Below are 23,396 nucleotides of genomic sequence, written 5' to 3'. Positions count from 1 at the left end.
GTGATCGCTGATGTCATCCCACCCCCAGGCACTCTCTTCGTGGTATTTTGTGACTTTCCAGAAATTACCATTATTTTGGATTCATTCTGTTGCCTTTGTTGTGCTTCCACAGGTTCATCCAGCACCCCAAAAACTTCAGTCTGATTGCGTCTTTTCTAGAGAGAAAGGTATACTTTTTTTTCTCCCTCTTCACTCCTTTGTTTTTGTGTCATTCCCTTTTTTCAAGGCATAAGAAATGACATTTGTTTCATGTTTCAGACGGTGGCAGAGTGTGTGCTCTTTTACTACCTGACCAAAAAGAATGAGAACTACAAGAACATTGTGCGAAGGAACTACCGACGCAGAGGAAGAAGCCAGGTATTTTCATCTTTGAGGCTTACACTTCTGATAGATTCTCTGCATTGTGATTGAGTTGAGATAAGATTGTTTTTGTGTAGAGCACATGGGGTACTTTATGTGTAAATATGGCACACTGAAAGACTTAAGTCCCTTTAAAATCAACTCAGAATGAGGCTGATAATGTCTGTTGTAAACACAATCATCATCTCACCATGTTAAACCATTTTTCTGTAGTAGGGTGACGTTATTCCTGCTCCAAATGAACTCTGTTATAATGTATCTAACCGCAGGTGCTAACTTCATGGTGGCACTAATGAAATGGCACATGTAGGGCGACCTTTTCGTATGTTTATGAGCAAACTATGTCATCTTTCCTGAAGAAACTGCTCATTACCAGGCACTTTGCGACCATATCTCTTGATTAGCAGCTAGCATTTACAGCTCACTGTCACAGAGGGAGGTATCTGCAGAGGAGGAACAGAAAGTGCATTGCTATACATCAGGATTGCTCCAAATGGTAACAGATTATTTTTGGGGAGAGGAGAAAATATAATAGGAAATGACTTAATATAAATGTTAATGTCTTTCCAGCTTCACAGAGTCCAATCTTTTTCTAAGTATTGTAGTGTTGTGTTGAGATCATTATTAATTTCACAGAGCGGGAGAGGACATTAGGGATGCTGTGCAAATGGAGAAAAAAGAATTAGCTTCTCTGTGTGAAAGGTGCATTTTTAAATTTACTCTTCTCCCTCCCTAACAACAAATGCTAAGTAAGATTTTGCCAATTGTTGTTTGGTTGTCAGGAGCTACTGAAAATATGTCTATTACAGAGATACACATTGTTTACATGGTTTGGGTGAGCATTTGCTCAGAATGATACTGCAAATACCTCAAAAAGAGAATATGAGATCTTAATTCTTGATGAAGAGCCGACTGATCATTGTTAAGCAGTATTTATGGTTTTAGGTCGAGCTGCGTGTCAGTGCTGTGAACTCTAACCATAAAAGCCCAGACAGGCAGGAAACTGCTGAGGAAGTGGTTCTGGGTGCTTCAGGAGCAAGAAATGTGCTACTGTAATTTCGGAACTTTCGCATCCTCTTTGGTTTTGCCTATGCTAAAATTGAAGCTGCGTAAATCTTCATTTAGGTAAAGTGAGATGCATTTAAAAAACAATAAAAGAAAGCAAGGTTTTAGAAATGAGGAAGAGTGGAATTTCTTTTTTTTTTTTTTTGGTTTCATATTCTATGTTTAAAAAAACAAGAAAAAAACACCACCACAAAGGCCAGCCTGACACCGTCGGCTAGGAAGTCTCAGACTTGGGTTCTGCCACCAAAATTGCTAAGTCATTCGCTGTTTGGAAGCAAGCAGAACATGCATGAAATCGGAGAAGATAAATTGTGGTTAGTAATGCTAGAAAGATACTGGAGTAACCTACTCAAGTAAAGCTGTTAACCACCGACTGCTTCTTTTTATATTAATCTGATGGGCAGGATGCACAGGATTTTGACAAAATCTGAATGCCTCTGCGTTTGCACACTGAAGCGTGTGCGTCAAAGATGTGCAAATTGCAGGAGATTTTTGGGTTGTTTGTTTTTGCCAAACTACTTGGGATTATCTTTGTAATACGGCACCTCATTGTTGTGTTTTTTCCTCACAGCACGGTCAGCAGCAGCAGCAGCAGCAGCAACAACAAGTGAACCGGAACAGCCAGGAAGACAAGGAGAAGGAGGAGAAAGAGAAGGAGGCAGAGCGGGATGAAGAGAAAAATGACACTGAAGACAAGGAAGATGGAATGAAGTGAGTTGCCATTAATTAAAAAAAAAAAAAAAAAGAAGTCAAAACTATCCAAGCAAGCTTTTAGCACTGGGAGCTTTAAATTTGAGAGCACACTGACAGCTCAAAGAAAAGATGGAGTTGAGTGGGTGAACCCATACAGCTGGAGTAATTTTTCTTACTTGATCTTTTTCTCCAAGTCGCAATTTTTCGAATTGTTCCATGTCAGGATGCAGGAAATGGAGTTGGGGTAATTTTTGGCTATTGGGAGTTGATCTGGAAATGCAATCATTCTGTAACCCTTGAGCTCTTTCTCCCTCACCTCCAGCCAGACTTTCCACCTACAGCAATTTTGAGCTTCCATTTGCTCTCCCTAGTAGAGCAGCTGTTTTCCTGTTTACGTTCATCCCTTTGCAAATAGCACAAAGTCTCATTTTTAAAACTCTGTGCTTATTTTGTTAGTCTGAGTTGTTTTTGGTGAGGAAAATAAGCCGTGTAATTAACCTAGCTGGGTGCAGTGTTGAAGGAGGGGGTGTTTTTAGGCACGGTGCCACTGAATGAGGCAGAAACGGTAGGAATTTCATTGCATTCTGTTGCCTGAAAATTATTAGATAAATCCATCCCTCTGCGTGTGTATTTAGGCACTATATTATGTTGTCAGCTGAGAGTGTACACTCTAGCAGTTTCAAGCAATGGTAGGTCATATTTGCAGATGTGTCAGACTGCAGGAGGATGATGATGATGAAGCGTTGCCGGGTGCCCGCCTGCTCTGAGGCGAGGCCAGGGGACTCCGTGACTCCCAGCACACCCCGCTGCCTGCCTGTCACCCCTGGCACAGCTGGCTTGCCTATATTTAGTGTGCCACCAGCTCCCCTCAGCAAGATTAATGGAGCTGGGGGAAGATGAATGGAGGAGCAGAAGGTTCAAATTCAGTGGCTGTCTCCTGGCATGCCATTGTGCAGACACTCAATAAATTATCCTGGAAATAAAAAGAATGGAAAAAGCAGCGTCTGCATACACGTTCAAATTTTTGATTTGAAGTTTGTTTCATTCTGAGGTATTTTTGCCCATCCTAGGGCTGTGTGATATGACCAAAATCTCATATCCCGATATAAGACATCTATCGTCCGATAACGACATAAATCACAAAAATGTAATATTTTCTGTAAATTCTGTGAATCTCGGGCAGCTCGACTTGCGGGAAGTGTTTCCAGCTGCGCGTCATGTAACTGTAGTCAAGTGTTCTAACAGATGCGTGAAACTATACATTTTTAGACATAAGTTGTAATGGCCGCCATTTTCTTTGTTATTTACTTTGAGTATTTATTACACAGCGTGGTGCGGGGCAAAGCCTGTTCTAACGTTTGAGTCTAAGGTTTATTTTTTTAGCACCTGGCGACTCTTTTTTTTATTTCTCATCCGGAAATAATCTGCTCTTTCACGTGATTCTCAACAGGATCTTTGGCTTTATTGTGAAAGGTTTATGTGGAACATAAACAAGCGGACACGCGATGGTGTTACCGTCGTTGTTGCTAACGACAACGCATAAAAACAGGCGCTTGTCCGTCCGTAGTGTGGTTATATAAAATATAAGAGAAAGAGAGAACTTTAAGAAATGAATATAGCCACTGCAGTGACCATCAAAACGATGAAAAAATATTGTTGTAAACAGTTTATTTTGCGACCCACGAAACAAACGATAGCGTAAAATGAAACGATAGACGTTTTTATATCGTCATCCGATATGTATCGTTATATCGAACAGCCCTAGCCCATCCTCATTTGGACAAACATGTCCGTGTCCAGGATTGGGACAGTATACCCACGCAAGTAATTGCATCAGGCATATAAGGTCATTATTTTTGCATATCAGAAAACAGTCCATTAGTTTCATTTACCTGCTTCTCTGTCCACATATTGAATAATGTACCACAATTTCCCAGTGTTACTTCAGTGAGATGCTTTTTCTTGGTCCTGCTGTTTTTTAGCGTTGTAGTATTGAAATGTGTCACAGCTCCTGTTTGTTCAATATTTGCATCCTATCATTTGCATTTTTTTTTTTTTTTCAGAAATTATTATAGTCCCAATAAATATTAAATACAATTTATATCCCTGATGAATATTTGGAACCATTTTTTTTTTAATCTTGAGTCATCATTTTGTGATGAACTTTGCCTGCACAAAACTCACCACAGATCATGCTTGTAGTCTGTTCTTCTGCAATAAAACACTTGATTTCAGTTTCAGACTGAAGCCATTATGCTGTTGAATCATACCCCCCACCCTACCTTTGTTTTGTTTTTTTCTTTAAAAGACTATTATCAGTGCCTCACAGTGCTGCCCAGAAATTAATGTCCCGTTTAATAGACCCGACCATTCAGCAACCCGGTGCATTCTCTTGCTGACTCTGTTGACATTTTCCAAATACAGGGACGACACCTCTGGAGAAGATGCAGAGGACAAAGAGCCTCCCGTGGCTATCAAGGGTCGACGAACAGCCAATAGCCAGGGACGCCGCAAGGGCCGTATAACCCGCTCTATGACCAGCGAAGCAGAGGAGACCTCAGCACCGCCACTCAACAATGAGCTCGGTCAGTATCTCTTGCATTGCAGCAAATTGGTGCAGATTTCTCCTCTCTCTTCTTTCAGTGTTAAAAAAAAAACAAATTATCATATGACTTAAGCCACGCTGAACTCTGTAGCCTTAGAAAACAATGTAGGTAAACAGCATGATAAAATTGCTATTGGACTTATATACAGATGTAAAGACATACTTTATTACAAAATCATTCTAAATTAACCCTATAATTTTTAACTGGATGTAAAAGATTAAGATGGCATGCAGGAATAAATTGTGTGTATTTGTTAACAGCAATTGAACAAGAGAGAATCTTTACAGATAAATATTTGCCATCATCACTCAGCACTGAGTTTGGTCACCTTTGATCTAGTTGTGGTCTTTGGTCCCGTACCACAAGAGTGCACTGTTGATCCTTTGTCTGTTATTCGTGTTGTCTTATTCAGTCTTAAACTCATTACTTTTGCCTGACTGTCACTCAAACACCATAAAAAAAATAAATCGTAATGGGTGTAAAATGTGGCAGCATTAGGTACGCACACAAAATCCTATTGGCAAAAGATGAACTATTAATAAAGGACTGTGTGTCAGCACTGTCCCCCTGCTTAGCTCTGTTTCATGTTCTAACAGATGGTGTGTAAGCTGTGCACACACAGACAAACTAGCTTCAGGCTAGGATGGCATTTTTGATGTTTCAGCATTTGTGCATACATGCTGCAGGTGTAGTCACAAAGAATCCCCTGGTGACTCGGACTGTAGGGGCTCTCAGTCAGCGGCCACACCCCTGCCACTGTTTGCTCCCTTGCTAGCAGAAGTGCTAGCTGGCCCAATGTGCCCTTCACAGGTCCATATAGAGGACACGTGAGCACAGACTCCTGCTGCGCTGTCCTGTCATGGAAGGCCAGGGACAGCCTGGCTTATGGCCTGTGCAGCGAAAGAAGCCAGTTGTTATGTCTATAATCATTAACTGACTTCTCTCCTTGGATTTCCTGCTTCCACCATCTAAAACAAACAGTCCCTAGCGACCCATGCTGCAGTGCTTCACTAGCAAGCAACTCAAGCCTCCCTCCCCCTCTTATTCTTTTTTTCTTCTTTAATTTCTCTCTGTCTTTCTTCTCGTCAGTCACTCCCTAACAGACATAGTGACAACTCCCCACTCCCCCCTCCACCTCCTCCCGCCTTCTCTAACTTGGTGGTTCTCCTTTTTTGTCTTTTTTTTTTTTTTTGTCTTTTTAAAAAAAAAATTTTAACAGCCAATCTTGAAATGAATGAGAGCTCTCGCTGGACTGAAGAAGAGATGGAAACTGCCAAAAAAGGTAAGACACCTTTCTTTTCTCATGTGAAGTAGCTTTATTGCATGTTTTATGTATTATAATAAACTCGTCAACGCAAAGAATACTTATCAGCTTCAAGCACTGTTCGAAAGCATAGACAAGTGATGTGGCTGTGACTTCCTGTTGGTGTGGTAGCAACCACCACGTGCTGCTAGGTTATGTCTATGCATGTGTATGTCAGTCTGCCTGAACGGAGTCTGCTGCTTTTTGGAGCCGTTTCCCTGTGTCTCTGGGTCAAGGCAAGCCTGTATTTTATCAAGGAGGCTGTAAAGTCTGCCCCTTATCAACCAACCCCTGCGAATACGGCAGTCATTAACGAATGCGGCTGTTTATTGTCTCTCACTGAAGATTACTGGCTGATTCATAAAGGTCACTGACATTCTGTCAGTTTTCCTTGCACCTGCACTCTCTGAGTATGCTTTTAAAGTTGTTGGTTTTTTTTTTTTTTTGGTTTCGTTTTTTTAATATGCAGTACATTACCCTCATTTGCTGATTCAATGAGCCCTTTACCTGCAGTAATGTTTACTATGCTTTAAAGACACGTTTACATATTGCAAGAAAAGGTGAGTGTGTGTGTGTTGGCAGTGACATTGCATATAAAGATCTTTCTTTACTCTTCACAATAAATGTATCCTTTTTCGATAACTTCTAAAATAGTGGGCAAAGTTGATCAACTACCTCTTTGTAGTGCTAGGTCTTCTGCACATGATTCACTGGGTTTCACAAGGCGGCTGCTTTGTGGTAATTTATAGGTGATGTGTCATTGTGCTTTGTGCGACTGGCAGGCCTGTTTTTGAATGTTTTGAACAGCAGATGAGGTGCCTTGCAAACAACTATCAGAAGCTCCAGTGTGATATTAAAATCCCATTTAGTCTGCACCTGCTTTGTGCTTTGTGTCCCGTCTCCTGCAAATTGCTACTTGGGTGTTTGTGCAGGTTTGTGTGTTAAGAGGTTATTTTGTGATAACTGGCACTAGCCTGGCTCGAACACGGTCCTGTGTAGTAATCCTGGTTAATGTCTTCAGTTCCATTCTCCTGCTGTAGGATTAGTGGGGCACTCCATCCAAGAGGATTAGCCTGGCAGCTCTGTGGGAGCGGTGCTTCTGTGAAGGGCTTATGTAACCACAGAACCCCAGCTACAGTACCAAGGGCTGAGGAGGAGGAGGTCGTTTTATCATCAGTTCTAGCAACAACCCCCACACCTGTCAAAAGGGATTCCCTTTCCAAGAATTCAGACATTCCAAGATCACAACCTCCGTCCTCCCATTTCCTCAGTTGCGCTTTAGTTTTGAATAAGCTTGTCAAGGTGCTTTTCCGCAGCAGGTGCTTGACATGTATATGTTTTAAAGAGGTTTAGGTGTCCTGATGCTAATGTGTTTATCCCTTTGAGCTAACCAGATCTGAATAATGGCATTTATAGTGTCTGGCTGGGCCTCACCATTCCTGCGTGGCAGTGCCAGCCAGCAGTGCCTTCGAGGATGGCATGGCCACACTTGGAGATGGATCGCCCTTGTCTTCCCCAGTCAAAGATTGGCACCTCAAACAAGAGATGAGCAGGCTTTGTAACTCTGTCTTAAACCCACCACCCTACGCCTACGTGAATGTGGGCACATGCAAGTAATGTGTAGCAAAGGCTATGCCTGTGTGTGCTGGAGTGCGTACCAGTCTTGGCCAGCATTTATGTAAGTGTGCTAATCTGCCAGGCTTCGCTTGGGTGCGGGCAGCCAGGCAGCTGGATAATAGGCCCAGCTCTGCATGCTGGAAGAACCCATTTAAAGGAGCAGCAGGTAGAGAATGCCATATTATCTTTTCTCCCTTTCTCCTCCGCCGTTGCTCCAACTCTCTCTCGTTCTGTCTCTCGGTTGGGAAGATGGCAACAGCCCAGATTGGCAAGAGCTGTGGAAGATTTGGCAAGCGCCTCTTTCCCCCACTCACTTTCTCTCTCCTCTCACTGTGTGTTGTTATAAACTAGAGAGGTCACATTCAAGATGAAAAGCAGGTCAGTCAGGAAAAATGTGAAAGCCTTTATGCTTTCTCATGGTATCAACATCAACTCCCTCTCTCACCCCTGCTGCCCCCACTCTTCTCTCTGTGCTTACTCTCCACTTCTATATCCTTTCCCTTTCTCCATTGTCTCTCTGGCTCAGTGGCTCTGCTTTCTGTGTTTCCTCGCTTTCACCAGGCTTCTCTCTCTCTCTCTCTCTCTCTGTCTCTCTCTCTCTCTCTCTCTCTCCACCCCCCCCCCCCCCCCCCCCCCTCTCTCTCTGTTTACTCTTGGACTGCCCGAGTGTATGTTTGTGTCTGTGTGCTAGAGTATTAACGAGAGAGAGAGAGAGTTTGTACTCACTCATGCGGTTGTGTGTGCATGTGTGTGTATGTGCATGCCGCGGTGCCTGCTGGCAGAGTGAGGTAGGGGGAGGGACAGACTGACGGAAAGAGGGAGGGAGGGAAAAAAAGAGAGATAGAGGAGAGATCAGATGAGGAGAGAGAGGCTGAGCACATAGAACCGCCCCACAGTCCCACTTTCCTGTGGAAGTCTTCCCAGGCGACCGCCATTGGGGAGAGGAGCGACTGAGAAGAACAGAGCAGCACTCACCGAAGCACAGGGAGGACAGAGGGAGAGGGAAAAGGAGGGGAGAGGCCAGGAGCATGTGCTGGTTTAGAGTATGTCAACCTGACACCGGCTCATGTATCGAGCCAGCTGGCAAGAAGAACACTGAGACTGAGCTGTTTTCATCTCCTCTGCTCTGGATCCGGAAGGCCCAGCCCTGAACAGCTTCCCTGCTGGCCCTCGAGAGATCAGACCGTCTGATAGCGTTATCCAGAGCAGGGGCACGAGACGACGACCAGAGCGACAGGCATGTGACAGACAGGAATAACCACTTTCTGGCCGCACCAGGTGTTGATTGGACTTTATCTGGGAGGAGCTAAAGAAAATACGATGTCCTGATTGGGTGTGAGGCTACCACCTGTTTCAGTATTCTTACAGCTGATTGGATGTATGCTACATGTGTGTTGCTCTGAGCAACTGAGGCCCTGAGCCAACTATAACTTATTGGGATTGTGCTTTGTGTGGTTTGTGTGCTTGCGTGTGGCGGATCAAACTGGATATAGCTAGAGGTCATCACAAAGTGACCTTTGACCTTCAGTAAATAAATTGAACTCTTTAGCACTTCAGCTTCACTGCATGCTGCGAAGAGTTAATCTAACTTCTATAAATGTGCTTATTCTTATGCCACCGTTGTTTCATGGTTGGTGTGAAGGCATATATTTTTGTGTGTACTCTTATCAGTTTCGAGGGTGTATGACTTGTAGGGCAGTCCACCCCCTCCCACCCACAGACTTTAAAAGGTTATTAGGTATCAGCAGTCACGTGTCTCAGTCCTCATGGAGCGAGTCAGGCCAACCAGTCTTTTCTTCCTGGGAGAAGCTTTTCTAGCAATACCTTTGGTGGCAGCAATGAATATTTCAGCTGAAAAACCTCTTCCACTTTAACAGTTTCAAGGTGCGCTGCCACTTTTAGACTCCAGAAGCTCAGACATGAAGATCACCCAAGCTTGTTATGGCAGCTCTTTTTATAATAGTATTAATAAATTCTCAGCCGAACAGTGAATATTATAGGTCTTTCCACTTTTTCTGCATGATTCATAGCTTTGCTAGCCCTTTTAGCTAGAGATTTTTTTTTTAAAATTACATTTACACACTGTATGTGTGACACAGCACTTATGTAGGTGCTAATGTTAATACAATTGCAACTATTGTGCGAGTGAAACACGACTGTGCAGTTTTAAAAAAAACTTTTTCATATTTAGGTGGCATTTTATGTGTCGTAATATCAGTGTTATAAGTATCTCTGTACACAAAGTCTTATGAAACATTTCCAGGAAATGAGACTTGTAAACAACTAATAGATCAGTTTTTATTGCAGATATTACTTAGTAATAGTCTTATCACTAACTACTCAATCCAGTGTTGGTATCAGATTCAGGCTTTCAGATTATTATGAGAGCTGAACTGATGGGGCTGTAAACAGCTGTCCTTTCCTCTCCTTTGGCTCGCAGCTCTGCGTGTCGTCCTACTACCTCCATTAAGCGATGAGATGCAGAGACCTCTGAACCCATGGCCAAGGTTATCCCAAGACGTGTTGGCTCTGTGCCTGTTAATAACACCCCTCCCACCCACCAGCCCCCAGCAACCTTTTGAGAGCTGTCCTGTTGCCAGGACCTGTCAGGCTGGCACAGGAAACAAGTGGGTGGTGTAAGCTAAGCCTCTTACAACACACTGTTAATGAGCTGCCTTTTAGCTAACAGCAGACTCTGGGAGGGGGGCGCTGGAGCAGATTCTATGCTATCTGTATTTCTCATTTACTTGTCTTTATGCACTGAATGCTCTCTGCATATCTTACTATAGCACATATACACACTTTATGTGTGCGTCCCTACATTCTTGTGTGTTTCATGACAGGTTGATCTATCATAGCCCTGGCCCAGCGGGTGCCTGTAGACTCTTGTGTAAGGCCCAATCATGTGCTTGACTGAGTAAAGGACTTGGGTTTCTTGGAAGTGGGTCACATCAAAGTCAGTTAGAATATGACACACAGTGACCCCAGTGGAGTGAGTTAGTGATGTCATTGGTTTGACTGGCGGTTTACCTACCACTAGCACGTCCCTCTCCTTTTTGCTTTATCAGTCTCTCTCTTTCTTTCACTCTCTGTCTGTACTTTGGAAATCTATGTTAATAAGCCATGGTGCTCCTGGCAGAGTGGAACAGTGTCTATGTTACACTGTGGGTAAAACTCCCAGGCTGTGCCGCAGTTTAGACAGCTGTATAGAGACGGATGTTCCTGGCTATTGATTTACAATGGCAACGCTGTACACTTGAAGAGATTAGAGATGGCGTTGATAGTATATAAGCCAAAATAACCATTAAATTTACAATCGTCACAAGCAGTGCACTTTGCACAGCTTACATCTTTTACAGCTGCAGAGAGAATAGCAGATCATCAAGGGTCACATCCACACGTCTGTCTCTGTATGTCTATCCTAATCCCTCTGCCTGTCCATCTGTTAATTCTAGGCCTTCTCCAGTATGGTAGGAATTGGTCCGCCATCGCCAAGATGGTGGGATCAAAGACCGTGTCACAGTGCAAGAACTTCTACTTCAACTACAAGAAGAGGCAGAAACTGGATGAAATTCTGCAGCAGCATAAAATGAAATCGGTAATCAAAATGACATCCGCAAGCCTTTAAAAAAAATAAAATGAATTTTATACTTTGTGTAATGTTATACTGTAAGATTGCTTCTGTTGAGTTTTTTTTTTTTTTTTTTTTTTTTGGCTTATTTTCACCCAGGAGAAGGAACGAAAGGCCCGTCGTAGAGGCAAAGCCTCACAGAATGAGGAAACTAATGCCCCATATCCAGCAGAGGAGGAGGAGATGGAGGGTTCAGGAGCCAGCTGCAATGAAGAAGAAGCCCCCGAGGATGGAGAAGGTATATCAATCCTTATGCCTTGATTTTAAGCCTTCTATTTTGTCTACAAAGTTGTTTGTATTGCATTGAATGTTCAGGACAACTACAGCCGAACTACAAACTAGATTGCATACATAGACTTAATAACTCTCTTACAGTTTAGTTATTAATGGTTGTAAATGTAGAATTTATGCCAGAGTTGTTTTTTTTAAATTGCATTTTATTCTACACAAACTTTATAAAGTGGCATCGTTTCATATGACAGAAAAAAGTGTTTGAGCAGCTCACGTTGGCTTAAAGAATCATGGTTTACAAATGGGAAAATGATCATGAAACGTTGCTGTAGTTTGTTGACAGAAGTGTACTGCGTAGACTGTACTTCCTCAATAGAGCACTGAAGTCCTGGGGGCTTTCATCCATCATTCCAATTGGTTTTGTTTTCCCCTTATTGTACAGTGAAACCTGATTAGGCAGAAGACTGGCACTGCGAAAAATCTTCTTTAGCAGAAAGAGATAAGAGGAAAAATGGAAGAAAAAAGGTGAAGGAGATAAAACATTTGTAGTACAAACCTCTAATTTGTTTCCTTTCGAACCCTGTGTCCCTGCCAGGTGGAGCCAATAACAGCTCTGACACGGAGAGCCTGCCCTCGCCGCACTCGTCTGAGGACAGCAAGGCTAAGGAGGAAGCCTCAAGCAAGGCAAAGGGCAGCTCAAACACTGGCGACAAGAAGGAGGACCTCGCAGACACAAGTCAGGCAGGGGATGAGAAACCTCCAGTCAAGGAAGATGCAGATTCCATTAAACAGGAGATTAAGACTGAAACAGGGGAGCCCAACAGAGACCAGCTGCAGCCAACACCGCCCAGTGATGCCACAGATACAAAACCTCCCACTGCAGGCACGGAGGAAGTCAAGAGCTCCAACAAGAACTCCAAGAAGGACCATGCGGCCAAAACTTGCTCCCATGGAGACAGTGACTCTAGTGCCACTTGCAGTGCTGATGAGGTGGAGGAGACGGACAACACAGATAAGAACAGGTGAGGGTTCGTAGCAATGGATATAGTGGATAATGGTAAATGGTAATTTCCCATTTGTTTAAATTAAAGCAACAATTTTATACAGGCACAACATTAAAACTGTGACCCGTGAAGTGAATATGATGGATGCTCTCTCTACAATGCAGTATTCTCTTTCATCGCATTTGTTTCATGACTATGGGGTAATGCTTCCTCCCTGACCTCATCAGAAGCTGAAATACTATTACGCCACCTGCTATAGGCTTTCTCAGTGACACCCACATAATGGGGTGTGACATAGCGTGAGATGTCATTCAAAAACCTCTTCTCTCTTCTCACGGAAGCCTGTTGGCAGCTGTTCTTTGGGTACTAAGCTAACGGCTCTAGCCGTACCCTATTAGGTAGCAATACTGTATAAAATAAGTAGCACTACTTTTTAGTCTGCGCTACCCAAAGAACAGCAGTATTCTTCCCTGCACATTAGTTTGGTGGCTGTTTAGCCGATTGTCAGGCCCACCAGCATGTCTATGGCTGACAACCTGAGTGAAGTTGGAAATCTGTCTCTCTGCAGCAACAAGAGATACACACCCAGTTTGTGTGGCATGTGTAGACTGCTGAGGCTGCCTTGACCTCCCCCCAAATCTGTATCCATTGTATTCCTTTATGACACAAATTGTGCCACTGCAGGCTCGCTCACCAGGCTAACCTGCAGGGCAGTGTCCCTTTGGTGTGTGAGGCAGCTTTGCCACAGGGAAAAGTGCTAATACCTAAGGACTTTTATGCAGAAGCACACTCTGAGCCAGTAGCTAATTCTTTCCCATCACTGGTGGCAGACTGACGATGTGAGGGCTTTTCTCTATTAGAGCTATCCTGGGAAGCGACGCTAACAATGATGGAGATGAGTCAGCTGATTCAGAACTCCTGTCTTCTAACTATAATTTCCAACTCCCTCACTACCAACTAAACCTCCATCGCTGTCTACCTTATAGCGCAACATACAGGACATGTGCAAGCACACAGCTGCTAAGATCAACATCCCTTCAGAAGAGGGTAAGATAGCTAAACCAGATACCACTATGTGGGAAGAAATATTTGTTACATCCGACAATGTCCTCCAGTTCCAGAAAGTGGGAATATAGGCTACTGGGAAAGCCATGGGGCTAATGGTTCTTGTGGGGCGGGCATGCTGGCTTGGGCTCCCCACCCTAATGACAAAGGAAAAAGGATTTCCTTGACACCTCTGTCATCTGCCAAGGCCTCTTGGTTGCAGCACAGGCAGCGTCTCCCCCAGCATTGCATTTTCAGGATTCCCAAAGTACCAGCCCCTCAGGCTGCAGCTGTTCTCAAGAATAGGGACATTTGAGGTTCTGATGAGGTCATGCAGGAGGCCCATAGTGAGAACCATCAGCACTAATCAGAGGACCAGGCTTATAGCCATAACCCTGAATTTTACAGGGACATCTTTTCCCTGGTATTTATGTGGTTATTACTTTTACTGCTATTTACCACCCACCTAACACTGTTGCAGATCAACAAAAATGGCTGTACCTTAATGTCCTCCAACAGAAAGCAAAAAACATATCAGAAAACCATCTCGAGAATATAAGAAATACCTCTGGACAGTGAGCCTGTTTCCAAACTCTACAGACAATGATGCTATCAAACATCTGTTGCATATAAAAGTATGAGGCACAGTGGCCTAATACCACAGCAGCACCCAAACGCTCCAATATCACCAATGCCATGCAGTCATAAGATACCCACAATGATGCCATGTTCAAGCTCCAAAGGCCTCAGAGCTGTTCTGGCATAATAGGGACCTACACAGTATTAGGCAGATTGAGTGCTGATCAGTGTATCCCTTCCCTGCTTTATTTCCCCTGTTTACATCGTTATACCAGTTTGAGAGCTTTGTTGTAAAAAATCTTCTGGTTTTTGAGTTTTCTTGGGTATCTTACATCTCTGTTCTGACACAGCAGACATAAGAACACAAAGCAGTGAGGGCTTTGAAGTGGTAGTAGTTGCCTAGCTACACTGTACAGCATTGAAGCCATATTTGGCAAGCTGTGTTTGTGTGTTCATGTACCACAGGTTGCACTTTTCTATTAGCCAAGGATTTTATTTGCACATCAGTATGAAAGTGTGTGTGTGTGTGTATGTATGTATGTATGTATATATATATATATATATATATATATATATATATATATATATATATATATATATATATATTTTTTTTTTTTAAATAATAATATTAATAAAACATGTCGTATGTGTCTGTGAATGAGGCCGCTAGAAATTGGTGTCAGAGTGCGTAGGAGAACTGATTAGTCGTGTTTGCACGGTACTTGTTCAGTTTTTTCCATGACAGCAGACTGCATGTACTGGCAGAGCTCAGGGAAATGCTGCCCTCTGCCAAGGCAAACAAAAGGGGGAGGGTTGGGGGGGGGGCGTGCATGCGTGGTTCTGTGCATCGATTTGTGTGTTTAACTGTAATTCAGAGTCTGTTGTGTTTTTTGACAGATGTGTAATACATCAATATGAATCTTTACTTTTTTCCCATGGTCTCAGGCTATGTCAGCACACATCCTACTACATTAGTGGGTGGAAAAACTAAACAAGTGATTTTGTATGCTCTTCTTTTCAACCTCTTCTTTACTCCCACTAACTTATTTCTGTCCGTCTGTGTAGAATGATGTCTCCACGGCCAAGCCTACTGAACTACACTCATGATGGGGTCATATCATCCCCACTACAGAAGCCCATGGATCTGAAACAGCTGAAACAGAGAGCAGCTGCTATACCACCTATTGTAAGTTGCTAATTTTAAAGTTGCTAGCTTTAGTTCTTGTTTCAAACAGTTACAGATCTTTTTTATGTATTTATTTATTTTTTATTTAATATGACTCATGCAGAACTACTTTGCTAGAATCCAAGAATACACATATGGACTTGATAATGAGCATTGTTATTGTGTCCCTATAAACCTTTATGTCCCTTTTTAAGTGAAGAGCATCGTGGCTTTCCCAGCCTTTGAAAGTGTCTTCGCCACATAAAACTGATGAACTCACGCACTCACAATCTTTCATTGCAGTTGTGAATCCTATCAAAGTCTCTCTGCTTACAAGGCTAACACCATAGTAGGTGAAATTGTTAAGTCATAACTGTATAAGATAAGCCAACCAGATGGAGGATAACGAGAAATGAGATAATGACCATTAGGGAAACTTTAGCTTGTCAAGAAATAAGAGATGCGTCTTAGCTGACATGCTTATCAGATATTTTATGTGGCTAACCATATGTCAGCTCCTGGATACGAGTGGGCTTGTGTTATATGTGTGGCACATATGTAACTCTGTTATTTTCTTGTCGCCCTGTGTGCAGATGCAAGAAGCCTCGGTGCACGGGGGTCAGCAGAGTGGGAAGGCATTACTGCCTCCCCACGCTTTGGCACTGTACCAGCAACAGATCACCATGGCTCATGGGGAGTCCTCCCAGGAGGTCAAGCTGCAACAGCAGCAGCAGTTTCCAGGCCAGCCAGGCAAACAGCAGCCTTATACCCCACAGGCAGACAGAGACAGGGAGGCTCTGCACAGCAACAGCCCACGTGTTCGCCCGCGCAGCCCCTCTGCCGGCGAAAAGGATGGTATGCACACCTCCATCACAACAGAAACTTCTCTTATTGCCTAGAAACTATATTTACCTGCTGAAGTTGCAAACACAAGTTCTTCACAGTTTTAGGTTTTCAGCTTGGATCCTTTTTATCACTGTTCTGTATGACCTTAGTGTCACTCCACTGCAGGGTGTACAGCTTGGTGTTTTATGAAAACAAGATTAGAGGATTAATGAAATTATTTTTTTAAAATGAGGTTAATGAAAATGCAGTACAACATGCTGTTCTAGTTGCATTTGATCTAGTTTTACTTTGTTGGTCCTTGCTACATCCTGTAACCTTGAGTCTGTGTACTCTAGTGTTTAGGGCATTGAAGTGTTTCTGGGACACTCAGGGAGAGGGAACTGATAAATGATCTGGTATTGCTATTGACCCAAAAGGGAATACAGTCTGGTTCAGTGCAGTTACTGTAAGCTTGTTGAATGGACTTTTAAAGGTCCACACAAAGAGAGGTCTTTTATAACCAGCATGTGCACGGCAGCTGTGAACTCCAAAGTCCTTTTTCATTCATTTATGCTAACATAAGGACAGATATAAACATGTATTCCAGCTGATATCTGTTGATATTTTTCAGCATTTAATCACCGTGTGGGGGAAGTAATAGTTACAAGTAAGCGCTTGTGGGGATTTAAAAAATTGAGGATTTGATGATTGTAAAAATGCTGTGAGGATTTAATGATCTGTGGTGTGCTTATGTCCATTCAGAGCAATGAGAAGCAGTTGCTGCTCCTCCTGCAGGGATTAAGTAGGTTCATCCATTGCCTTTTAACTTCTCCTCAGCTGGATTTCACTTTAAATATTAGCACTGGGATGGTGTGATTGTATTAAGTAAGGGTACTAATTCAGTGGCGTGTCACTCTGTCTGGGAGGTAGCATGAGATATTCTTTGTAATTCTTATGATGACATTGATGAAGGTGTGGACAGTAGTGTGTTGGTAATGGCCAAAGGACAACTTCTTGGATTAGTGGATAACCATTTGTGTGTTGTTACCTGGTCCTGACTCTCCTTGTGTGTCACTGTTGCAGAAAAGCCCCCAGCATTCTCTCCACACAGTGAAGCTAAGAAGCAGGCGCTCGGCCCTGATGACCCGAGGACCTCTAACTTGGGGCGCTCAGTTCTATCCCCTTACCCTGTGTCCCCACGAGACATGTCCAAGAGCACTCATGACCAGCACCTGATCCACTTCAACTGTGAGCATTCTCTTTACATCAGCGGTCGCCAATCCCCGGGCCTCGGACCGGTACCGGTTCGTGAATCGTTTGGTACCGGGCCGCGAGAGTTGAGGCTCAGGTCTGAAATGTATGGTTTTCAGGGTTTTTATCGGTTTTCAGCATTATTTTGTTATTGTTTTTATCGTTAACTCAGTTTTCCTGGGTCTTTTCACGTGTGTTATGAATAAATCTTCTTTTTTTCGGTACCGGTACTAAGTTTTTTTTTGTTGTATTTATCCGCGACACCTTAAAGGCCGGTCCGTGAAAATATTGTCGGGCATAAACCGGTCCGTGGCGCAAAAAAGGTTGGGGACCGCTGCTTTACATAATCTTTTATCTGTACTGTGAGAACATTTAGCAAATCCATGTCTACTTAACTTGCTTTTTTAAGCCTTTGTCTAAAGATCACTTGCTCAAATCTCATTCTCACAATCTCATCCATCTGCCAGCGTTCCAGCCATCAGGCCACCCCTCACTGCCGCAGGACAGCGGAAGGCTAGCAGCAGTGAGACCGCTCACAATGCCAGAGCCTCCACCTCTCATTTCCTCCTCCAAGCCAGGAGGCTCTATCACACAGGTACAGCACCACACCAATAACATTAAGTAGACATAGTTTGAGAGTAGAAATCATGTAATTGTTTTGATCAGTGATCCTACATATTGTTCTTATGACCATGTACATTTTTTTTTTAATTAAATAAACAGGGCACACCAGTACAGCTGCACAGCCCAGCTCATGGGTTGGACCATGGGAAGATGCCCTCCGCACCGATGGGGGTGCCTTGGATGGATCAGAGGAAAGGGGGTGAGTAAATCTGGCTGAGGGGATTGATACTCTCTCATTATTGTGCCCTGCCCCTCTCAGCAAGGTCTGTCTTCAAAATGAGATTTTACTTTCAATGAGACTTTTACCTGGATAAATAAAGGATAATAAAATTGTCCCTATTCATTTTGTTCTCTTTTCTCTCTGTAATCTAATATATAGCAGGTGGTTTTCCAATAGTAAAGCAGGAACAGCTGTCCCCTCACAGCTCGTCCTCCCAAGCTGATAACCTGTCAGCCCAAGGGCCATCTCATGATAGTGCTGCTGGACGTGGTGGGTGCTCTGTCTTTTCCCACTGTTTTACTGCCATACTGATTACAAGCAATAAGCCACAGATTCTGAACAAAGTCAAATCATGACTTGCTTTTTATTCCAACACACCAAATTGGAGTGACTTTTCTAAATGTACTGAATGTAACCTAGGCTAGACTTTCAATCTCTCTCTGTCTGGTCATTCATCTATCTGTTTATTATAAAGTCAGTGGGTAGTTGAGTTCACTGATGTTGGGAAAATGTGAAGATTGAGAGAAACTGCCCAAATCTGTATGTGCAGAAGTGATTGTACTCGGTGATGCTTCAACTTTTTCTTTTCGGGTGGTCTTGCAAAACAGTTTCAAATATTTATTTCCAGTTAAATGCATTCCTCTTTTTTACTCTTAATGTGACTTTACATGTTGGATTATAGTGACAGCTGTCTCTCTCTTACTGTCCTTAAAGCGTCTATTTCAGCTGTTCAGGGGGGTAGTATCACTAAAGGCATCCCAGGGACCAGACTGCATCCTGATTCCCCAATTCCCTATCGAGGCGGCTCCATTACTCAGGTGAGTGCTGACCGCTGAAGTAGTCCTTGTAATATAGCTGCTATACTGGAGTTAAAAATGCTCCAGTATAAAGTTCAAAATTGGTACAAAAGTGGAGAGACAAACTCTATTCAGAAAATAACAACAGGCTTATTTGTATTTTCCAAAGAATTTTACTCATGTAAAGGTTCTTGTTGTTTCCACTGAAAATACTCATAGGCTGTTGGTTTGATGATGTAACCTACAGATAATCCCTGACCACTGTTACAACTCTCGTTGCAACAGTCTCCCATATGTACAGTTTGTTGGGTGGGGCAATCCTCGTGTTTGTTAATAATATTCTGCTGACTCTGTTCTAGTTTGAGTTGTGCATTACAACACAACTGGAAAACTGTTCTCTTCCCCTTTTCGAGGAACCTCCGAGCAACCTTTCAAATTCACTGAACACGCTTATAAATAATTCCCCAGTATGCAGGTTTAGAAGTGACCTGCTTTTGTTTGACATCATAACTAGCACGTACGGCTAGGATCTAAATCAAATCAGTTTCTTAAGTCAAGCTTAAAAGTTCATTTTTGTTCCTAAGTGAAGATATAAGGAGAGTGCTTTTCAAGCGGCGCTACTCCTGTGCAGTCCTCCAAAATCTCAATTGCACATTGCTCGACATAGATGACACTGTGCATTGGTTGAATGCCGATTTGTTAATAAACAGGCTGGGAAAGGGAAAGGAGTGACAGCAGAGATCTCGAGAAAATCAAAGATAGGGGGAAAAAAATACAACATGAAAAGCAAAGACGGCTTCTGCAGGAGTCTTTGTATGTTAAAACTTTGCTCTTCCTTCTGACTGATGGGCCAACAACAGCCCACGGTCTTGTTATGTCACACATTTTTGACACTGCCTCCACCTAGCAAGGTGCATGCTGGCTCCAACTCAATTCCAACCACATGATTGATGTCATTGACCCTTTCGTGTTATATCTCAAAACATGAATTGGCTTTTATTGACTTTAACCTCCTAGGATCTGGTGTCCACATATGTGGCCATCACATTTTGGGTTATTTAGACCAAAATACTGAATTTTGCTCTACAAGGGCCTGATTATCCACTTATGAGGACATTATACTGCTACTGTTCTATCAAGATTTTAAACGAATATGCTCATATGTGGCTCTCATTTTTCTTAAAAACATTCTTTGTTTTTACATTCATCGGGCCCCAATATGTCCAAATATCAATGAAAAATTAAAAAAGCATGTAGTGGAAGAGTTCGGGTCTTAGGAGGTTAATATTGACCATGTCTCATATTTCTGTAGGGGAGAATTTTTTTGCAATAATTATCTTTATTGTTTTATTGCCCAGCCCTAGCTCACCATTTCCCCTTGTAATACTGAACTGAAACTAACACTGTTAAATTAAGTCAAGGTTCATAGTGACAGCAGCATGTACAGCTCATACACTGACGGGCCACGCATTGTTAGCAGTACTTCATTGGTTCATTTTGATGCCATCACTGGTTTCTGCTCATAAAGTTGAAGGCTTTATGTCTTTATACCTGCCACAGTCAATTTTAGCAGCCTTCATGCGTCTGAGCTTTGTCCTTTTGATGGAAACGAGAGCAGCAGAGCTGGTTAGAGGTCATAAGGCTGGTGGATTTCCGTGGTGCTGTGACATAACTGCAGCTCTGGGTGGCCCCGTCACCTTAGCAACAGGTACACAATGTACCGCATCTGTTCCCTCTTTACTTTATCTATTTACTCTAGGCGCGGGCAAAACCAGTCATTGATATGCCCACTGTAATATCATATCCAGCTGCCATACTGGCTTCTATCTGCTGTTGTGGATTAGTAAAAGGAGAGATGGCTGAAAGTGTAACATCTCCATTGTTAGAGGGATACCTTTTTAGTGTGCAGGCTACTGTTCAGTGCACGAATCCATATAGCATTGATGCCTCTTCTTAAAGGGTAGGTGCGGGTAACTTAAGTCAGCGCCATCTGATCCTATAATAAGAAACCATGCTAGTCTGGCCTCGTCCTTCCTCAGTGTCTTCTTGGAAAAGCTGCAAGCAACACAGTAACAATGTTCCCTAAGCTACTACTTTTCATGTCCACTTTAGTGACGTGACTCAAGTTGTGTGAGTGGGTTCACTTGATGATTCCTCTGAAATGTTTAACCTCAAGCTGTACTTATTTTTAACTTAGTGTTTTCCTTCTTTGACATAGTTGAGTCTGATTAGACTCAAGAACAGTCAGCTTAAATTTCCATAGATGTTTGTTCACTTGTTTTTCTTGTTGTTTTTAATTAGTGGAGTAATTGTAAATAACAGTTTAACACTCGTGATATAAAGTTTGTCATTTCCGTAACATTTTTTGTTATGACGTTGGCACTGTTTAGTTTTACCGAAATGAGGATTGTTAACCAAGTCTGCTTGTAGTCAAGGTTGTCTGCTGTCAGGCTTCACTGTCATTTGTATATCAAAATCCTAATCAGACTTCTTTTTTTTTTTTTGATTCTCTGTTACAACACACTGATGGTACAAAGTACAGGTCTCATTTCTTCTTTTTGTTTTCCACAGGGGACGCCGGCTGATTCGCTTTATAAGGGAACCATAGCGCGACTAATGACTGAGGACAGTGCCAGCCGAGTTGAGAGGGAGCGCGATGAGGCCCTGTCTAAAGGACATGTGCTCTATGAGGGCATTAGTGGGCACATTCTTACATATGATCGTAAGTAGCACTTGGCCGTATTGTCCTACTTTTTGCTGTGTTGCTTTTAGTTAATCTTAGAAATAATATTGATTCAAATTGCACATACCTTAAGAAATACTGTCAGTATATTTACTGAGATCTTTGTCATTTATAGGCTCAGCATCCCAGACTCCTAAAGATGAGGGCCGAGGTGGAGGGCAGTCTGGGGAAATCCTGGGCCTCAAGCGTCCTTATGATGTAATGGAAGGAGGCATCTCGAGGGGACTGCCTATGAGGGAATCGTTGTCTGCTGCCAACTGTGAAGGTAACAGATGACATATAGAGGTTTGACTTTGATTGTTTATGAAATAACTCACCATAGTCTTACACCTTACCATTCCCTCCTTGGTCCCTCCACCTCAGGACTGATTGGACGAGCCATGCCTCATGATAGTGACAGTCCCCACCATGCCTCTTACAAGGACTCTCATCACATCCGTGGTTCCATCTCACAAGGTAGCAAGCGGTTTACTTCCAACGAGATTTTATTTTGAATTCTCATTTCATCCTGGTGAAGTACTTAAAAAATGTCCTCAAGCAGAACATACATTAAAGGAGAATGTTAATGTAGCCTGTGTTTTTGGCGACCCCAGAAAAGACTGATGCTGCTTTACCAGTCACCATTGGTTTTGTGATGGTGCATGGTTAAAGGCGTAACAGGTTATTGATTGATGTAGTCCGTGTTCTCATTTCATCTGACTCCACTCCCAGAGCTCCCTCCAGTGAACTGAAAGCTACATTTTTCTGTTGTTTCTTCCTTTACAAAGAAATGGATAGTGCTAGCTGACCTGAAGTTATTTGCCTAAAGAGCAGCAAATTAAGCAGATCTCGAACCCCAGATTATTCAGCTAAGCTTATAAAACCTTTGTGTCTGTCGCTCATGTTTCTTTATCCTTTGGCTCACGTATGGCTAAATTATGAAAAGAAATGAGAACACTAGGCTTCCTGCTCTTGTTTGAAGATCAATAATAGTCATATATTAAAATTTCAGGTATACCTCGTCATCTAGATCAGGATACCTACATGAGGAGGGAACCTAAACAGATGAAAAGAGAGAGCCCCCCACCTCGTGGGCCTGGCTCTTTGTCTGATTCTATGAAAGGCCGAGAGACCATAGTGAAGGAGGCTGGGCGCTCTATCCACCTCATTCCCAGGGAAGAGCTCCGACAGCCTGGAAAGGAGGGCATCATTGTACAGGTACACACTAAAGATAATGCTAATGACACGTGTAGAGACAATCAAACACTTCATGCTTGCTAACTGAGTTAATTCCCATTGTGGTCTCTGAAGGGATCGTCCATGAAGCAGGAGGTGGCTAGTTCAGGGAAACGTCATGATGTCCGCTCCATCATGGGCAGTCCCTACCACGGTACACAGTCACACCTGGAGATGCGTACTGAGAGAAGCCGATATGAAGACGCACCTAAAGGGCGCCCCAGTGCAGTGGTCAGTACAGCTAGTCCCATATCGCGCTCTTCTCCACTGACGCTGGGGTCAGAGCAGGGTGGCAAAGCCCATCACAGCCCAGTGGGCTACGATGATAAAGGAGCCTTAAGGACACCTTACCCTGGATCCTCACATCGTAGCTCCCCACTGTCCAGGGAGGCAGGTCAAAGGCAGCATGAGGGTAAGTATATC

The 23,396-nt window shown here is 43.1% G+C and overlaps 1 protein-coding gene across 4 annotated transcripts in view; it reads left to right on the top strand.

The window, feature by feature from the left end:
- Positions 1-23,396, top strand: part of ncor2 (nuclear receptor corepressor 2) — a 90,875-nt gene that overhangs the window by 54,110 nt on the left and 13,369 nt on the right. For 2 of the 4 annotated variants that reach the window (XM_012917302.4, XM_023153246.3), the window contains exons 13-32: positions 113-167; positions 259-357; positions 1,997-2,136; positions 4,543-4,703; positions 5,944-6,006; positions 11,100-11,242; positions 11,375-11,513; positions 12,102-12,528; positions 15,199-15,319; positions 15,892-16,153; positions 17,207-17,371; positions 17,842-17,969; positions 18,098-18,197; positions 18,381-18,488; positions 18,933-19,036; positions 21,587-21,737; positions 21,874-22,023; positions 22,122-22,214; positions 22,750-22,955; positions 23,049-23,385. In XM_012917302.4, the coding sequence (XP_012772756.2) occupies positions 113-167; positions 259-357; positions 1,997-2,136; positions 4,543-4,703; positions 5,944-6,006; positions 11,100-11,242; positions 11,375-11,513; positions 12,102-12,528; positions 15,199-15,319; positions 15,892-16,153; positions 17,207-17,371; positions 17,842-17,969; positions 18,098-18,197; positions 18,381-18,488; positions 18,933-19,036; positions 21,587-21,737; positions 21,874-22,023; positions 22,122-22,214; positions 22,750-22,955; positions 23,049-23,385 (3,152 nt within the window). Of the gene's footprint in view, positions 1-112; positions 168-258; positions 358-1,996; positions 2,137-4,542; positions 4,704-5,943; positions 6,007-11,099; positions 11,243-11,374; positions 11,514-12,101; positions 12,529-15,198; positions 15,320-15,891; positions 16,154-17,206; positions 17,372-17,841; positions 17,970-18,097; positions 18,198-18,377; positions 18,489-18,932; positions 19,037-21,586; positions 21,738-21,873; positions 22,024-22,121; positions 22,215-22,749; positions 22,956-23,048; positions 23,386-23,396 lie in introns of all 4 variants that reach the window. The other 2 variants (XM_023153245.3, XM_012917301.4) reach the window with 1 other exon arrangement.

Source organism: Maylandia zebra, linkage group LG12 (assembly GCF_041146795.1).
Source record: "Maylandia zebra isolate NMK-2024a linkage group LG12, Mzebra_GT3a, whole genome shotgun sequence".
NCBI classification, from domain to species: domain Eukaryota; kingdom Metazoa; phylum Chordata; class Actinopteri; order Cichliformes; family Cichlidae; genus Maylandia; species Maylandia zebra.
This window is presented reverse-complemented; position numbering and strand designations above follow the sequence as displayed.